The sequence below is a fragment of the Mesoplodon mirus genome (assembly GCF_964341445.2).
Source record: "Mesoplodon mirus genome assembly, chromosome: 18".
In the NCBI taxonomy this organism is placed as follows: Eukaryota; Metazoa; Chordata; class Mammalia; order Artiodactyla; family Ziphiidae; genus Mesoplodon; species Mesoplodon mirus.
Window position 1 is genome coordinate 45,946,429 of NC_138994.1, and position 13,420 is coordinate 45,959,848.

Below are 13,420 nucleotides of genomic sequence, written 5' to 3' on the forward strand. Positions count from 1 at the left end.
GCCTCCCCTCCCCCACTGCAGGTGAGCCGCCGAGCCGCGGCCCCCACCCCCGCCAGCTGCCCCGGGAGTGACGTAAGGCCTCTGGACCGCGCTCCGGCCCCGCCCCTGCAGGCAGCGCCCGCGGCCCGAGGCCCGCGACTCCGCGGTGGAAGCCGGTCCCGCTGCGGGACACGCCGGCTGCGACAGGCAGAGGAGGCGGCGAGGCACTTGACTGGGCTGCCCCTGCAGCCCGACGCCAGGGCGAGGCGCGTCCAGGCGGAGCTCGGGGCTCCGGCCGTGGCACACCTGCCCCGCCGTCCGCACGGCCGAGGCCGCTGCGGGGTCCGCACCCTCTGCCCCGCGGAATCGCGGGGCGCCCAGCCAGCCGCAGCTGTCCATCTCCGCCCGAGCCAGCCAATCGCCCGCGACTGCCCCGGCCGCACCTCCCGGAATCTCTGACGGGCGTGCGGCTCAGCCTATGAGATGGGGGTCTCGGCGGCCTGGGCTGGGAGCGGGAGCCAATGAGCATCATTTCAGGTGGGTGGAGGGAGCGGACCTCGGGAAGGTAGCTTCTTTCGGGTTGCTAACGTTTTCCCTTGGAGATGGGCGCGCAAACGGACCAGTGGGTCTGGGGGCGGTGGTGACGGGCGTGGAGCTGGCCCAATGAGGGTGGGAGGGGGTGGGGCAGCCCGGAGTAGCAGTGCTAAAGGAGCCCGGCGGAGGCAGCGGTGGGTTTTGGACTGAGGCGCCGGATCTGTGGTCGCGGCTGGGGACGTGCGCCGGCGCCACCATCTTCGGCTGAAGGTGAGAGGTGCGGCTTCCCGGGTCCGAGTGCGGCGGCCGGGGACCGAGGGACGGTTTGTGGGGGAGGAAAGGATCTCCGGCTGGGGGCCCGGGCGGCTCTGTAGGGGAGGAACGGAGCCGAAGCGGGAGCTGGGGAAGACTGAAGGGGTTCTGGGCGGAGGGTTTGTGCTGCAGGGGCCGTAGATTCGTGCAAGGAAGGACCTTGGGGGTGGTTAACGGGACCCCGGTGGGTGGAGAGACCCCTGGAGGGGCGGGGAATGAGGTCCTTGAGAGTGAGACCCCTGCAGGTATTAGGGCCTGGGTGTGCGGGAGGACGACCCCTGGGGGGCTGGGGATGGAGATCTGCGAGTGGGCATGTGCTGACCTGGTACTAGGCGTGCGGGATCCGTGGGGCGCGGGGTTGGGGGTGCCTCGTGCCCTGGTGGGTGTCCCCGGGGGTCCCGCGAGCCTGTGCTTGCCTCTCGGGAGGGGAGGGAGTCCTGGGGCGGGCTGGAAAGCGCCATCCGGGTTGGGGGTGGGGGAGCGCTGGACGGGGAGGGCCACTGGGTGGGTTAGGCCGGGTCCGGCATCCCGAGTGCGGTGAGGGGTTCGCCGAGGGCTCGGAAGGCGGGCGGCGCGCCGTGACCTGCGGGGTGAAGGGACCGGAGGGCAGGGCTGCGCACGGCCCGGGAGGCGTGCGGCGGCGGGTGAGGGTCTCAGCAGCCAGCCGCCGGCTTGGGGAGGGTCGGGCTCCGCTGGTCCCGGGGGAGCTGGGCGGGAGAGCGGGGGGGCGTCTTCCCAGGCGCTCTGGGGACGGCGGGGGCCGGGGGTGGACGCCCGGCCAGGCCCGGGCGGTTTGGGGGGGCGAGGCGGGAAATGTGGCGGGGGCGCGCTGCAGCAGGGCGGTCGGGGGGGGAGGGTCAGCCCTCGCCTCGGGATCCCTTTATTGTGTAAGTGATCTGGGCATGGCTCGGCGCGGAGTCTCTTCCTGGCCTTCTGCAGTGGGGGTCACACCCTGATCCCATAAAATCGGCCTGGAATGGGGTCGGAGGGAAGTTGAAGGCGCGGAGTCCCGGCGTCCGCGGGGGCTTTGTGGGCCTGCGGTGGGCGGATGCGGCCCGGGGACCGGCGAGGCCCCCAGCCTGGCCTGCCTGGTAACTAGGGCCTTGGGAAGGAGGTTGGCGACTCTGGTCTGAGCTCGGCTGGTGAGTTTTGGGTAACGTGGCCTCTGCCTATGACCGTTATCTCTGTTCCTTGGGGCCTCTGCAGTTCCCTTCGAGATCACTGCGGTGGAGGGAAGGGGGTGGGGTGGGGTAGGGGAAAGCAGGCAGGGTAGATCCCGACTGCAAATGAAACAAAGACTGCTGTTTTCGCTGAATAATATAATACCAAATATAATACTTCGGCTTTGCTGAGATTTTTGTTTTTTAACATTGAAGCTGAGGATTCTTTGAGTCAGGCTTAATTATTCTTGATAGTATCTCACTCTGGAAAACTTTAATGTATTTATTGTTTCATTTCCTTCATCAATCCACCTTTATTAATTACTCTTTCAGTTCCATGCTTTTGATGTTTAAGTATGCCCTGTCTGTCACGGACTCTGGAAAAGTGGCCATTTTATGCAGCTCCTTACTTCTGCATCTTAAATTCAGTTCTTCCTCGTCCTTATCTGGAGAAAGCATATGGTGTAATTGTGTGATATAGCACTAGCTTTTGCTGCAAAGGGATGTGACCCGAGAGGTTGGCTTTTTATTTGGGCTCCTTAGGGAAATCATTTCAATGAAGACAGGCTGGATGGAAGGTGAGATGGAGGAAATTTTGAAGGGCACGTTGTATGGTGAAAGACTATAGGCTTCAGCGGATGATGTACTTACTTGTCATATAGGAAGAGTAAAAATTCCTGGTGTCGGCTCCACGTTTCAGAAACATTTAATACGGTGTAAAGATACTCACAGAGGTGGCTTGGGCCATGAATAGCGATAGTGTCCTTTTGCACTTAGTTTGTATTTCTGCTCATTTGGTTGAACAGAATTCTGATAAATGAACAGACTTGCAGGTCTCTGTAATGTAAGTGACCTCTGTGGTAGCGTTACACAAATTGGGACAATTCTGTTTTAGTTTATCGGTCTTAGAGAGATGCGCTATCATATGGATCCCTTATCCATCATTTTTGTTTAGCTTTTTATATGCAAGATATTCATAAAACTGTTTTCCTGTGCCTGTACCTATAGTAGGTGCTGGGAGGCAGTCGAGAAGTTTCCTGGGTGATATTTCATTGAGAGTCTAAAATGGCCTTGGAGATGGAGCCCAGGGGTGTGTGTGTCTAAAAGCAAATGAAGGGGATGGGGCTTTGGCTCTGTAGGGAGCTAATTTGTGCACAGATAAATGATTCACCTGTAATTAGGCAGTTATTTCAGATGACACCAAGAACCTTCAGATTCTGTCTGTTGCAAAGATGCTCCTATTTATTCCTTTTTTCCCCCAATATAGGTATTTTTTTTCTATAAAATGCAAAGCCTTTGCTAGATTGTGCTAGTGCGTTCATTGGCCAAGCCTGTATTCTTTTTTTTTTTTTTTTTCTGGCGGCTTGTGGGATCTTAGTTCCCAGACCAGGGATCGAACCCCGGCCCCCGGCAGTGGAAGCGCAAAGTCCTGACCACTGGACCGCCAGGGAACTCCCTGAGCCTGTGCTCTTGAAGCCACGATTGATAATTGATCGAGAGGCAGTATGTAGTGTAGTACATGCCCTTCAGAGTTTTCTCCTTCTCACCTTCCATCCTTGTAGCATGTGCTCCGGAGCTGAACTGAGTTTACTCCCAGCCCTGCTCCGCGTTAGCTCTGTGACCTCCAGCCAGTTATTGGCTTTCTCTGAACCTTGGGTTCCTCATCTGTAAAATGGAGATATTAATAGTACTTACCACGTAGGGCTGTTGTGAGGATTAAGAGTTAATACATACATAAACTGCTTGGAATAGTGCCTGGCCATGATTAGTGGTATATAACAACAGTATCTGCTGTTTTCAAAATTCTAGTATTATCCTTTCCGAAAGGCAAAGCATGTGGGAGAGGTTTCCCTATTAAATACCAGCATTATCAAGATTAGGTACCCAATGTACAATGGAATGAAAAAAATACAACATATTTGGCAACCACAAGTGAAGAGTTAAGATGAACAAAACATCTTCACTGGCCTCAGGGACTCTGTCAACTAAACAAGGGTTTGAGCACCTACTACCTGAGTCCTCTGGTACAAAGGCGAGGGAGGGTAAGAAGAATGCCAGGAGAGCGGTACAAAATGTTAGGAGAAGGAGAAGGATTAAATTGCCAGGTTGACCTGAAGAGAGCTTCTGAAAGGGTGGCGTTGGGTTAGGATTTGAAGGAATGGTTAGCTTTTGGTGGTGGAGGAGAAGCTGAAGCTTACAGTGAGGGTCGGGACCATTCATGTAGTATTGACCAATAGGTATATAGAGGCCCTCCTGTGGACCAGGGGGTAAGCTCACCGTATGGCAAAGACAGGAAACCATCCTCATAGTGTTTAGTTAGTTGTAGAAAACTCTGGAAAAGTAAAAATTAAAAGTAGTTTGTGATCCCACTACCCAGTGAAGACCCAATGACTATTTGTTTCTTTTAAAACAAAAAGAAAAAAAAGTGTTTATGTAATCCCCCCCCCCACAAAATCAGGAGCATATTGTAATCACACTATTGTGATCTATTGTGGGTTTTTTCCCTTATATTAAATGATAGGTGGTTCCCCACCTAGAAAAAGTACATACTGATAAATTTAAAATGTGTTGATTTGATCAAATAATTTATAAATCTGTGATTTACTTAAAAAAAAAAAGAAAAAAGACCTGCCCTAGAAATGACCTGTTAAGTTACTGTGATTTATAGTCATTTGCTAAATCTAAGCATATAATTACATGTCTAATGTAAAAGTAAAGAAATGTGTGCATACATACAGGCAGCAAGGCAGTTTCTGAAGTGTTGTATGGGGTATACAGTTTATACCTAATAAGAATAAGAGTAACTTGTTATCGTATTTTGTTCTCGTTGGATATTTTCCCTTTTAAGAGACTGTCCTTACTAAGGCAGAGTGTGTGTCCTATTATCTGTATCCACATTCATCCAGGATGATTCCCATTTCAGAGCCATCCTCTTCCTAGCAGTGGGTAGTGAGTGTATGTATAGGTTGGGAAGACAGAAAACTTGTTAATAATCTTATCAGTGCAGTCCGGAGAGGTGATGGGTTTTTGAAGCCGTTCTTCAGAATGTACATGTGTGCATGAATATTTTCTCTATTGCCCTCTCCCACATGGATGCCTAAGAAGGCAACTGCAAGTATAGTTAGAGAGCATATTAGCAATTCTATCGGTAGAAGTCTTAATGTTACATGTTTTGTGATTTTTTGTTTGTTTTATTCTGTTTTGTGATTTTTGTTTTATCCAAGTGTATACTCCTTAAAACGTTAGCATATCCTTTAAATCAGGTTATGAATTCGTCTAAAACATTGGTTTTCAACCTTTTTTTCTACTCCTACATACCTGGTAGTAACAGTGGTTCACCATGGCAACCAGAGAACTGTGGAGGAATGGTTCTCAAAGTGTGGTCCAGCATTATCTGCAGCATCTGGGAGTTTTTGTTAGAAATGCAAATTATCAGGTCCTCCACCCCAGACCTACTGAATCAGAAATTCTGGGAATGGGGCCCAGCGATCTGTATTTTAATAAGCCCTTTAGGTGTTGCTGATGCCCTTGCCAAAGTTTGAGAACCATGCTCCAGGGCATGAGTGTTTGTAATCCTTTGCCTTGTAACAACCAGTTTCTGAAGAATCTTAGCTATTTGATTCTAGTACCTTCTTACTGGGACTGAAAGGGCTAGTATCTTGTACCCACTATCAGTGTTTAGTGTTTTAGGACAAAGATAAATAGATCCCTTTAAGAATCTGAAGAAAGTTATACGTGTTCTCCTCAGAAAAGCACAGATATACAAAAAAGTTGTACAACGTTTTTAGACCATTTCAGTGATTTCATGGAGCTTGAACTTTGTCTACAGCCTCGAGGTTAAGAACCTCTTAACAACTTTGGATGACTTTATGATTTCCCTTGCAGCCTTCCATTCTCTTGCCTACCAAGAATCCCCATCATTTTGGGGAGAGGGAAAAGTTGGGAGGGTTTGATGGTTACTCACTTGCCTTCTTGCATTGATTTGGATGAGATTTGTAACAACCTGGAATTTGGAGTAATAACAGAAGTATTTAATGATGGTGTGGGATTCCAGAAAGATGTTGTCAGGCAGGAATGATGAGTCACATCAGAAAGGTGAGTGACGAATGTAAATCCTGTCCTGTGATCCAAAAAGTCAGTCCCACAAGTATAAGAGGAGAAATAGCTTCAAGGACCGTGAGTGGAGCTTTCGCTGACAGTTCCTTGTGAACCAACCGTAAATGAGCACAGTAAATCACTTAGGTCTTGAGATACTGTTCCTTGTAAAAGTCACAGAAGCAGTACTTTCCCCAGTGTGGCCTAAGGCTGTGAACAGTTCCTTTTCTTCTGCACTGGTCAGACTGTGTCTGGAATATTCTGTTTGCTTCCAGTCCCCACACTCTAAAGGGGCATGGAGTCTGTTTAGAGGCGAGAGACCAGAGTGGAGGAGTGAGTCCTGATGAAGGACGGGATGCAGGAGAGGAACCAGCGGGGAGCAGCTGCGGGCCTGGGAGTGGAGACCTGAACAGCCCCCATCACATACTTGAAAGGCTGGGTGTGATGCCAACTTACGCTCATCCCCTGTGGTCTCGTGATCACACTGAGGCCACATGGGCCATAGCGAAGCTGCAGGGGGCTGGCTTGGGGTAATTGTAAGGAAGAACGTTGAGTCTGTTGTCTGAAGGTAGGATGGGAGGCACATTCTAGACCTGAGGGTCGGTCTGCTGGCAGCCACCATGCGTTTCTGTGGCTATCAATACATCCTGGTGGTCCAGCAGCACTCCATGGGCCTTTTGTCATGAAACTTTGTTTTCTTTTTCTTCCTTTTCCTTTCTCTTCTTAAGTCCCTTTTAATTTGTGGTGAGGGTGAAACAGGAGATGGAGAGGGAAAAAAGGGTGAAACTGGAACTTTGCTTTTCCTTCCTGCTTGTTTTCCAGCCGTCAGTGACAGGCTACATCTTGAGTGGTCCTCAGACGACCAGAGTCATCATTTGTGGTCACGCCTGAAATTTACCTTGGAAACCCAGTTAGTACGGCCATGGAGAGGGCTACCCCAGCTCCTTCACTCAAAGTTCACGCTTTCTGTTTACCAAAGCGTTTGTTTTAAGTTTCTTAGAAGAGTAAAATTTGTGAACCATAGTATATTTTGAAATATCTGACTTTGTCCTCCTCCTCCTCTTCTCGCAGAGGCAATCGCTCTTGGATCCTCCTGTTCACAATGGCACAGAGAACTGGACTTGAAGATCCAGAGAGGTATCTCTTTGTGGACAGGGCGGTCATCTACAACCCTGCCACTCAGGCTGATTGGACGGCTAAAAAGCTAGTGTGGATTCCATCAGAACGCCATGGTTTCGAGGCAGCTAGTATCAAAGAAGAGCGGGGAGATGAAGTTATGGTGGAGTTGGCGGAGAATGGAAAGAAAGCAATGGTCAACAAAGATGATATTCAGAAGATGAACCCACCTAAGTTTTCCAAGGTGGAGGATATGGCAGAATTGACGTGCTTGAATGAAGCTTCTGTTTTGCATAATCTGAAGGATCGTTACTATTCAGGACTTATCTATGTAAGTATGCCCTCTGAATAATCATGTGCAGTGGTGACCGGGAATTCATGGAAATTATACATACTGTCCTAATCAACGTGGAATACCCACATACTCTCTGTCTAACATGTCTGTTTCTATTAAAGGTAGAAAGATTGTCCCTTGCTTACCCAAGTCTTGCTTTGCTTTAAATCTTAACACAGAATTTTAAATAATCCAATCTGCAATTAAATAGACTAAAATGGTATTTGAGACTTTTGTGTAGTGGTGCTCTGGAGCCTAATAAGAGGGGGGAGAGCGTGTGGCAGAAAGATAAGGGAATTTAATATGGTAATAAGAGTTGCATTAGTGGTAGGATACAGACGGCAGATTGGTAGGAAATCCAGTGTATATCCAGGGGGTATAAAGGGGCGGGGCTGCAAGCTTAGAGGTTTCAGCAAGGAGCAAGATCAAGGTCATTGGGTACAGGGAAGTCGGAACGCTGAATGCTGAGGTTTTTAAGAGGAAACAGTTCAGGGTGTGATTGAGGCTGGGGTTGTCCTGTGGTTAGCAGTTGACACATGTGTCACAGTTGCTGTGTTGTGACGATATAGAAGTTCCCGAAAGTAATGAGGGATCGGGTTGAGAGGAAAATGCAAGCCAGATACTGAAAGAATCTCTAATGCCAAAAGAGGCTTGAAGGGATGGTGGACACGGGTGGCAATGATTTAAAGAAGGCAGGATAATTAGCAGCAACATGGATGGACCTAGAGATTATCATACTGAGTGAAGTAGGTCAGAAAGAGAAAGACAAATATCATATGATATCACTTATATGTGGAATCTAAAATATGACACAAATGAATTTATCTACAAAACAGAAACAGACTCCCATACATAGAGAACAGACTTGTGGTTGCCAAGGGGAGGGGGCGGGGAGGGATAGATTGGGAGTATGGGATTAGTAGATGCAAACTATTATATATAAGATGGATAAACAACAAGGTTCTACTGTAGAGCACAGGGAACTATATTCAATATCCTGTGATAAACCATAATGGAAAAGAATATGAAAAAGAATGTGTGTGTGTATAACTGAATCACTTTGCTATACAGTAGAAATTAACACATTGTAAATCAACTATACTTCAATAAAATAAATTTTAAAAAATAAAGAAGGCAGGGTAGATAGAATGTAGATTTAGAATGAAGAGAAGTAGAGGGAAAGGTTGACACTGTAATGGTCTGAATTTGGAAAAGAAAAGTTGAATTTTATGCAAAGAGTGTGGTACTAACGTCCATGTATAATTCAGAACTTCAGCAAAGCAGAAGTCGTTTTCCCATAGAATTAGTTTATTTAGTGGATGTTTACTGAGCACCTACTATGTTCTAGGTGCTGGAGAGAGTGTGGTGAACAGGCCAGGCCAAATCTCTGCCTTTGTGGTACATCCTGTATGGAAATAAAACAGGGCTGTGGGATGGCTTTCCCTAGCGGGTCAGGGAAGGGCTCTTTGAGAAGGTAGCATCTGAGCTGGAATCTGACTGATAGGAGGGAGCTAGCTGTGGGAACATCTGAGAATGAGTAGTTCATTCATGACCTTTGCCAGAGTAGTCTGAATCAAGCCTGGTGGTCTCTTTTATTTTATTTTTCCTCTGAGTTAGGATGCAAAGTAAGGGTAAGAGGCACCAGGGTCGGGAAGGTGGCTTGAGAATGCGTAAGGTTTGGAAAGGGGAGGAAGCCAAGGATAAGAAAACAATTGGAGATCAGCTTGGTGCTTTGTGACCACCTGTAGGGGTAGGATAGGGAGGGTGGGAGGGAGGGAGACGCAAGAGAGAAGGGATATGGGAACAGATACATATGTATAACTGATTCACTTTGTTATAAAGAAGAAACTAATAAAAAAAAAAAGAAAACAATTGGAGAGCAGCATTGGGAATCCAGCTGAGACTGAATAACAGAATGTGTAAGGTGGCCACATTTTTGTCTGGAGAGAAAGGAGTGGAGAGAGGGAGTGAGAAAACTGGGAAATAAAGAGATTGTGGTCAGATCATTATGTTGACATCTGAGATTTGAGAGGTGGATCAATTTTGGATGATACTTGGTTCGGTGAATTGCGAAGGGCTGGAAATGCAGGGACATAACCAAAAAGCTGTGGAGTGCTGTGCTCTGGAAAGGAGCCTGTCTGCCCCCTGACCCCACCTTGCCCTCCAGGGCTGCTGCAGGGAGGAGAGAGGAGGGAAAGAGAAAGGGGAAGGAAGTTGTGGGTAAAAGGGAAGGAGGAGGGAAAAGACAATTTAGTTTATTTGTAGCCATTTCTCATGATAATTCTAAGACTTTGCAAGTATCTTTTATTGAGTTTGTTTGATTTTTTTCCAGCTTAATTCAGGGACAACAGGAGTGAATTTCTGGGTTTCTTTTCAAAGCATGGCCCCCTGGGCTTTACAGAAGGAGAATCCGAGTTTTTTCTTTTTTCAAAATTTATTTATGTATTTATTTTAGCCTACGTTGGGTCTTCGTTGCTTCCTGTGGGCTTTCTCTAGTTGCAATGAGTGGAGGCTACTCTTCATTGTGGTGCGCGGGCCTCTCATTGCAGTGGCTTCTCTCGTTGCGGAGCATGGGCTCTAGGCACGTGGCCTTCAGTAGCTGCAGCACGTGGGCTCAGTAGTTGTGGCTCACAGGCTCTAGAGCGCAGGCTCAGTAGTTGTGACGCATGGGCTTAGTTGCTCCGCTGCATGTGGGATCTTTCCGGACCAGGGCTCAAACCTGTGTCCCCTGCACTGGCAGGCAGATTCTTAACCACTGCGCCACCAGGGAAGTCCCTGAGTTTTTTCTTGAAGTACTAAGGTCACAGCAGAGGTGAGGGTTTGGGAGGATCACACCTTCAATTAGTAGGGTGGAGAAAGGGTTCCTATGGAAGATTCACGTTGGAGCCCTTGACTCTAAAGAAACCTACTAAGAGAGTGGGGCTGTGGACGGCCGTGGCTGCTGAACATTGAGTGAAGGGTGTAGTATTGGGCTTTGGAATTTACCCAGCACTTGAAATTGATCAATTGAGGTACCATGGTATAGACACTATAATAACTTGGATAGGACCTTTGGGACATATTTCTTTTTTTTTTTTAATAAATTTTTATTTATTTATTTATTTATTTTTGGCTGTGTTGGGTCTTTGTTGCTGCACACGGGCTTTCTCTAGTTGCGGCAAGCGGGGGCTACTCTTTGTCGCGGTGCACCGGCTTCTCATTATGGTGGCTTGTCTTGTTGTGGCTCGCGGGCTCTATAGCGTAGACTCAGTAGTTGTGGCTCAGAGGCTCCAGAGCGCAGGCTCAGTAGTCATGGCTCACGGACCCAGCTGCTCCACAGCATGTGGGATCTTCCTGGACCAGGGCTTGAACCTGTGTCCCCTGCATTGGCAGGTGGATTCTTAGCCACTGCACCACCAGGGAGGTCCATTGGGACATATTTCTATAGATAAGACATAACATGTTCATTTAGGTAAGTTACTAACAGGTTTGGTTATGTTATTTCCTTCTATTTTCTTTGGATTTAATCTCCCCAACTTCTACCTTCTCAGGTCATTAATTTTCATCTTCTTAATAAAACTACTTAAAAACTGCATATGGGGCCTCCCTGGTGGCGCAGTGGTTGAGAGTCCGCCTGCCGATGCAGGGGACACGGGTTCGTGCCCCGGTCTGGGAGGATCCCATATGCCGCGGAGCGGCTGGGCCCGTGAGCCATGGCCGCTGGGCCTGTGCATCCGGAGCCTGTGCTCCGCAACGGGGGAGGCCACAACAGTGAGAGGCCCGCATACCGCAAAAAAAAAAAAAAAAAAAAAAAAAAAAAAAAAAGCTGCATATGTCTTCTCTACTACATTTTAGCTTACTTCACACATTTTGACATGTAGTATTTTTAGTGTTCAGTTCTAAATATTTTCTAACTTCTATTATTTCTTATTTAACCTATGAACCATTTAAAAGTATACTTTTAAAATTCCTAAATGTTTTTTAAGTTATCTTTGTGTTATTGATTTTTAAGTTAATTGCATTAATATAGTTCATATAATACCACTCCTTGTTTTTGTGAGACTTGCTTCATGTAGCATATTGTCAGTTTTTATGAGTGTTCTGTATGTTGGTTAAGAATGTGTTTTCTGTTGAGTGTGGAGTTCTATATGTGGCCATTAGACTAAGTTTTTTTTTTTTTTTTTTTCTTTTTGCGGTATGCGGGCCTCTCACTGTTGTGGCCTCTCCCGTTGCGGAGCACAGGCTCCGGACGCGCAGGCTCAGCGGCCATGGCTCACGGGCCCAGCCACTCCGTGGCATATGGGATCCTCCCAGACCGGGGCACGAACCCGTATCCCCTGCATCGGCAGGCGGACTCTCAACCACTGCGCCACCAGGGAGGCCCATGAATGCATCTCTTAATACATACCTTTTTGTGTCAGTATTGTTGCTCAGCATTACAATTCTAAGATTCACCCATATTACCTGTGTCGATGTAATTCAGTTGTTCTCAGAGGTGCTCTAGAGACTCCTAGGGTTTCTTTAAGACCCTTTCATGGGATCCTTGAGGTCAAAACTCTTTTCATGATTACTGAAGACTTTATTTGCCCTTTTATTGTTGACATTGGTACTGATGGTGTAAAAGCAATGGTGAGGAAAACTGCTGACACCTTATCGTGGGTAAAAGCAGCGACCCCAAACTGTACTGGTGGTCATACTAATCCAGTTTCACTCCAGAATGTCTTTGGTAAAGTAGGAGGAATGATTGAATTTATTTCAGCTCTTGAGAACACATCTTTTTTTTTTTTTGCGGTACGTGGGCCTCTCCCTGTTGTGGCCTCTCCCGTTGCGGAGCACAGGCTCCGGACGCGCAGGCTCAGCGGCCATGGCTCACGGGCCCAGCCGCTCCGTGGCATGTGGGATCTTCCCGGACCGGGGCACGAACCCGTGTCCCCTGCATCGGCAGGCGGACTCCCAACCACTGCGCCACCAGGGAAGCCCGAGAACACATCTTTTAATATTCTGTGTGATAAAATGATAAGTATGCATAAAGCGCTTCTGCTGCATATTGAACCAGGATGGTTGCTTTGAAAAAAAGCACGTGTGTAACTATTTGAGTTGCAAACTAAACTTGCTCCTTTTTTTAATAGAATACCTTTTATTTGATAGAATGGCTGATAGATAAGCTTTGATTAATTCACACTGGGGTATTTGGCAGACATTTTCTTGAAAATGAACAAAGTGAGCCTGTCATTTTAAAGGAAACAATTGAATGTATTTGTTGACAATGATAAAATTTGAGTTTTCACATGAAAATTAGAATTTGTATCTGCCACTGTGAACTTGACAGCTTGTCAACACTTAAAACCTTCCTGATGAGATCGAAGGCAATATTAATGAATGTGATTTTTTTTTTAAATGTCATATAGTGTGAAATGTCATCATTTGGAAGACTTGAACAATTCATTGAACCAGAGTTTTCCAAATGATGTGTACATGATGTTACAAAATCATGCCTGGGTAAAAGATTCATTCACCTGTGCAAGCTTAGCCAATGGATTTGATGTATGTAACAGAGTATGAAAAGTTCATTGACAGGGTGTCAGATGCTACATTGAATCTAATCTTTAAGAAATTCTTACTTGTCGAGTTTTGGTGTAGTATCGAAGAGGAATATCTATAATTACATGAAAAGGCTGTTAAACTACTCCTCCCTTTTCCAGTTAAATATCAGTGTAAGGCTAATTTCATCTGTTTCAGTCAAAACAACATCACAATAGACTGAATGCTGAAACAGAGTGTTGAGTGTTTTCTATTAAGAAAATTGAGTGTTTTCTATTAAGCCAGACAATAAAAGATTTGCAGATATAAAACCGTACCACTCTTCTCACTTTTATTTTGGAAAACAAAAGGTTATTTTTCATAAGAAATG

At 46.9% G+C, this 13,420-nt stretch overlaps 1 protein-coding gene across 5 annotated transcripts in view; it reads left to right on the top strand.

Moving 5' to 3' along the window:
• The first annotated feature begins 234 nt into the window (after positions 1 to 234).
• The window catches only part of MYH10 (myosin heavy chain 10), a 138,658-nt gene continuing 125,472 nt past the window's right edge, over positions 235 to 13,420 (top strand). Inside the window, exons 1-2 of one of the 5 annotated variants that reach the window (XM_082604528.1) lie at positions 235 to 516; positions 7,152 to 7,527. In XM_082604528.1, coding sequence (XP_082460654.1) covers positions 458 to 516; positions 7,152 to 7,527 — 435 coding nt within the window. In that variant the 5' untranslated portion in view covers positions 235 to 457. The other 4 variants (XM_082604529.1, XM_082604532.1, XM_082604530.1 and 1 more) reach the window with 4 other exon arrangements.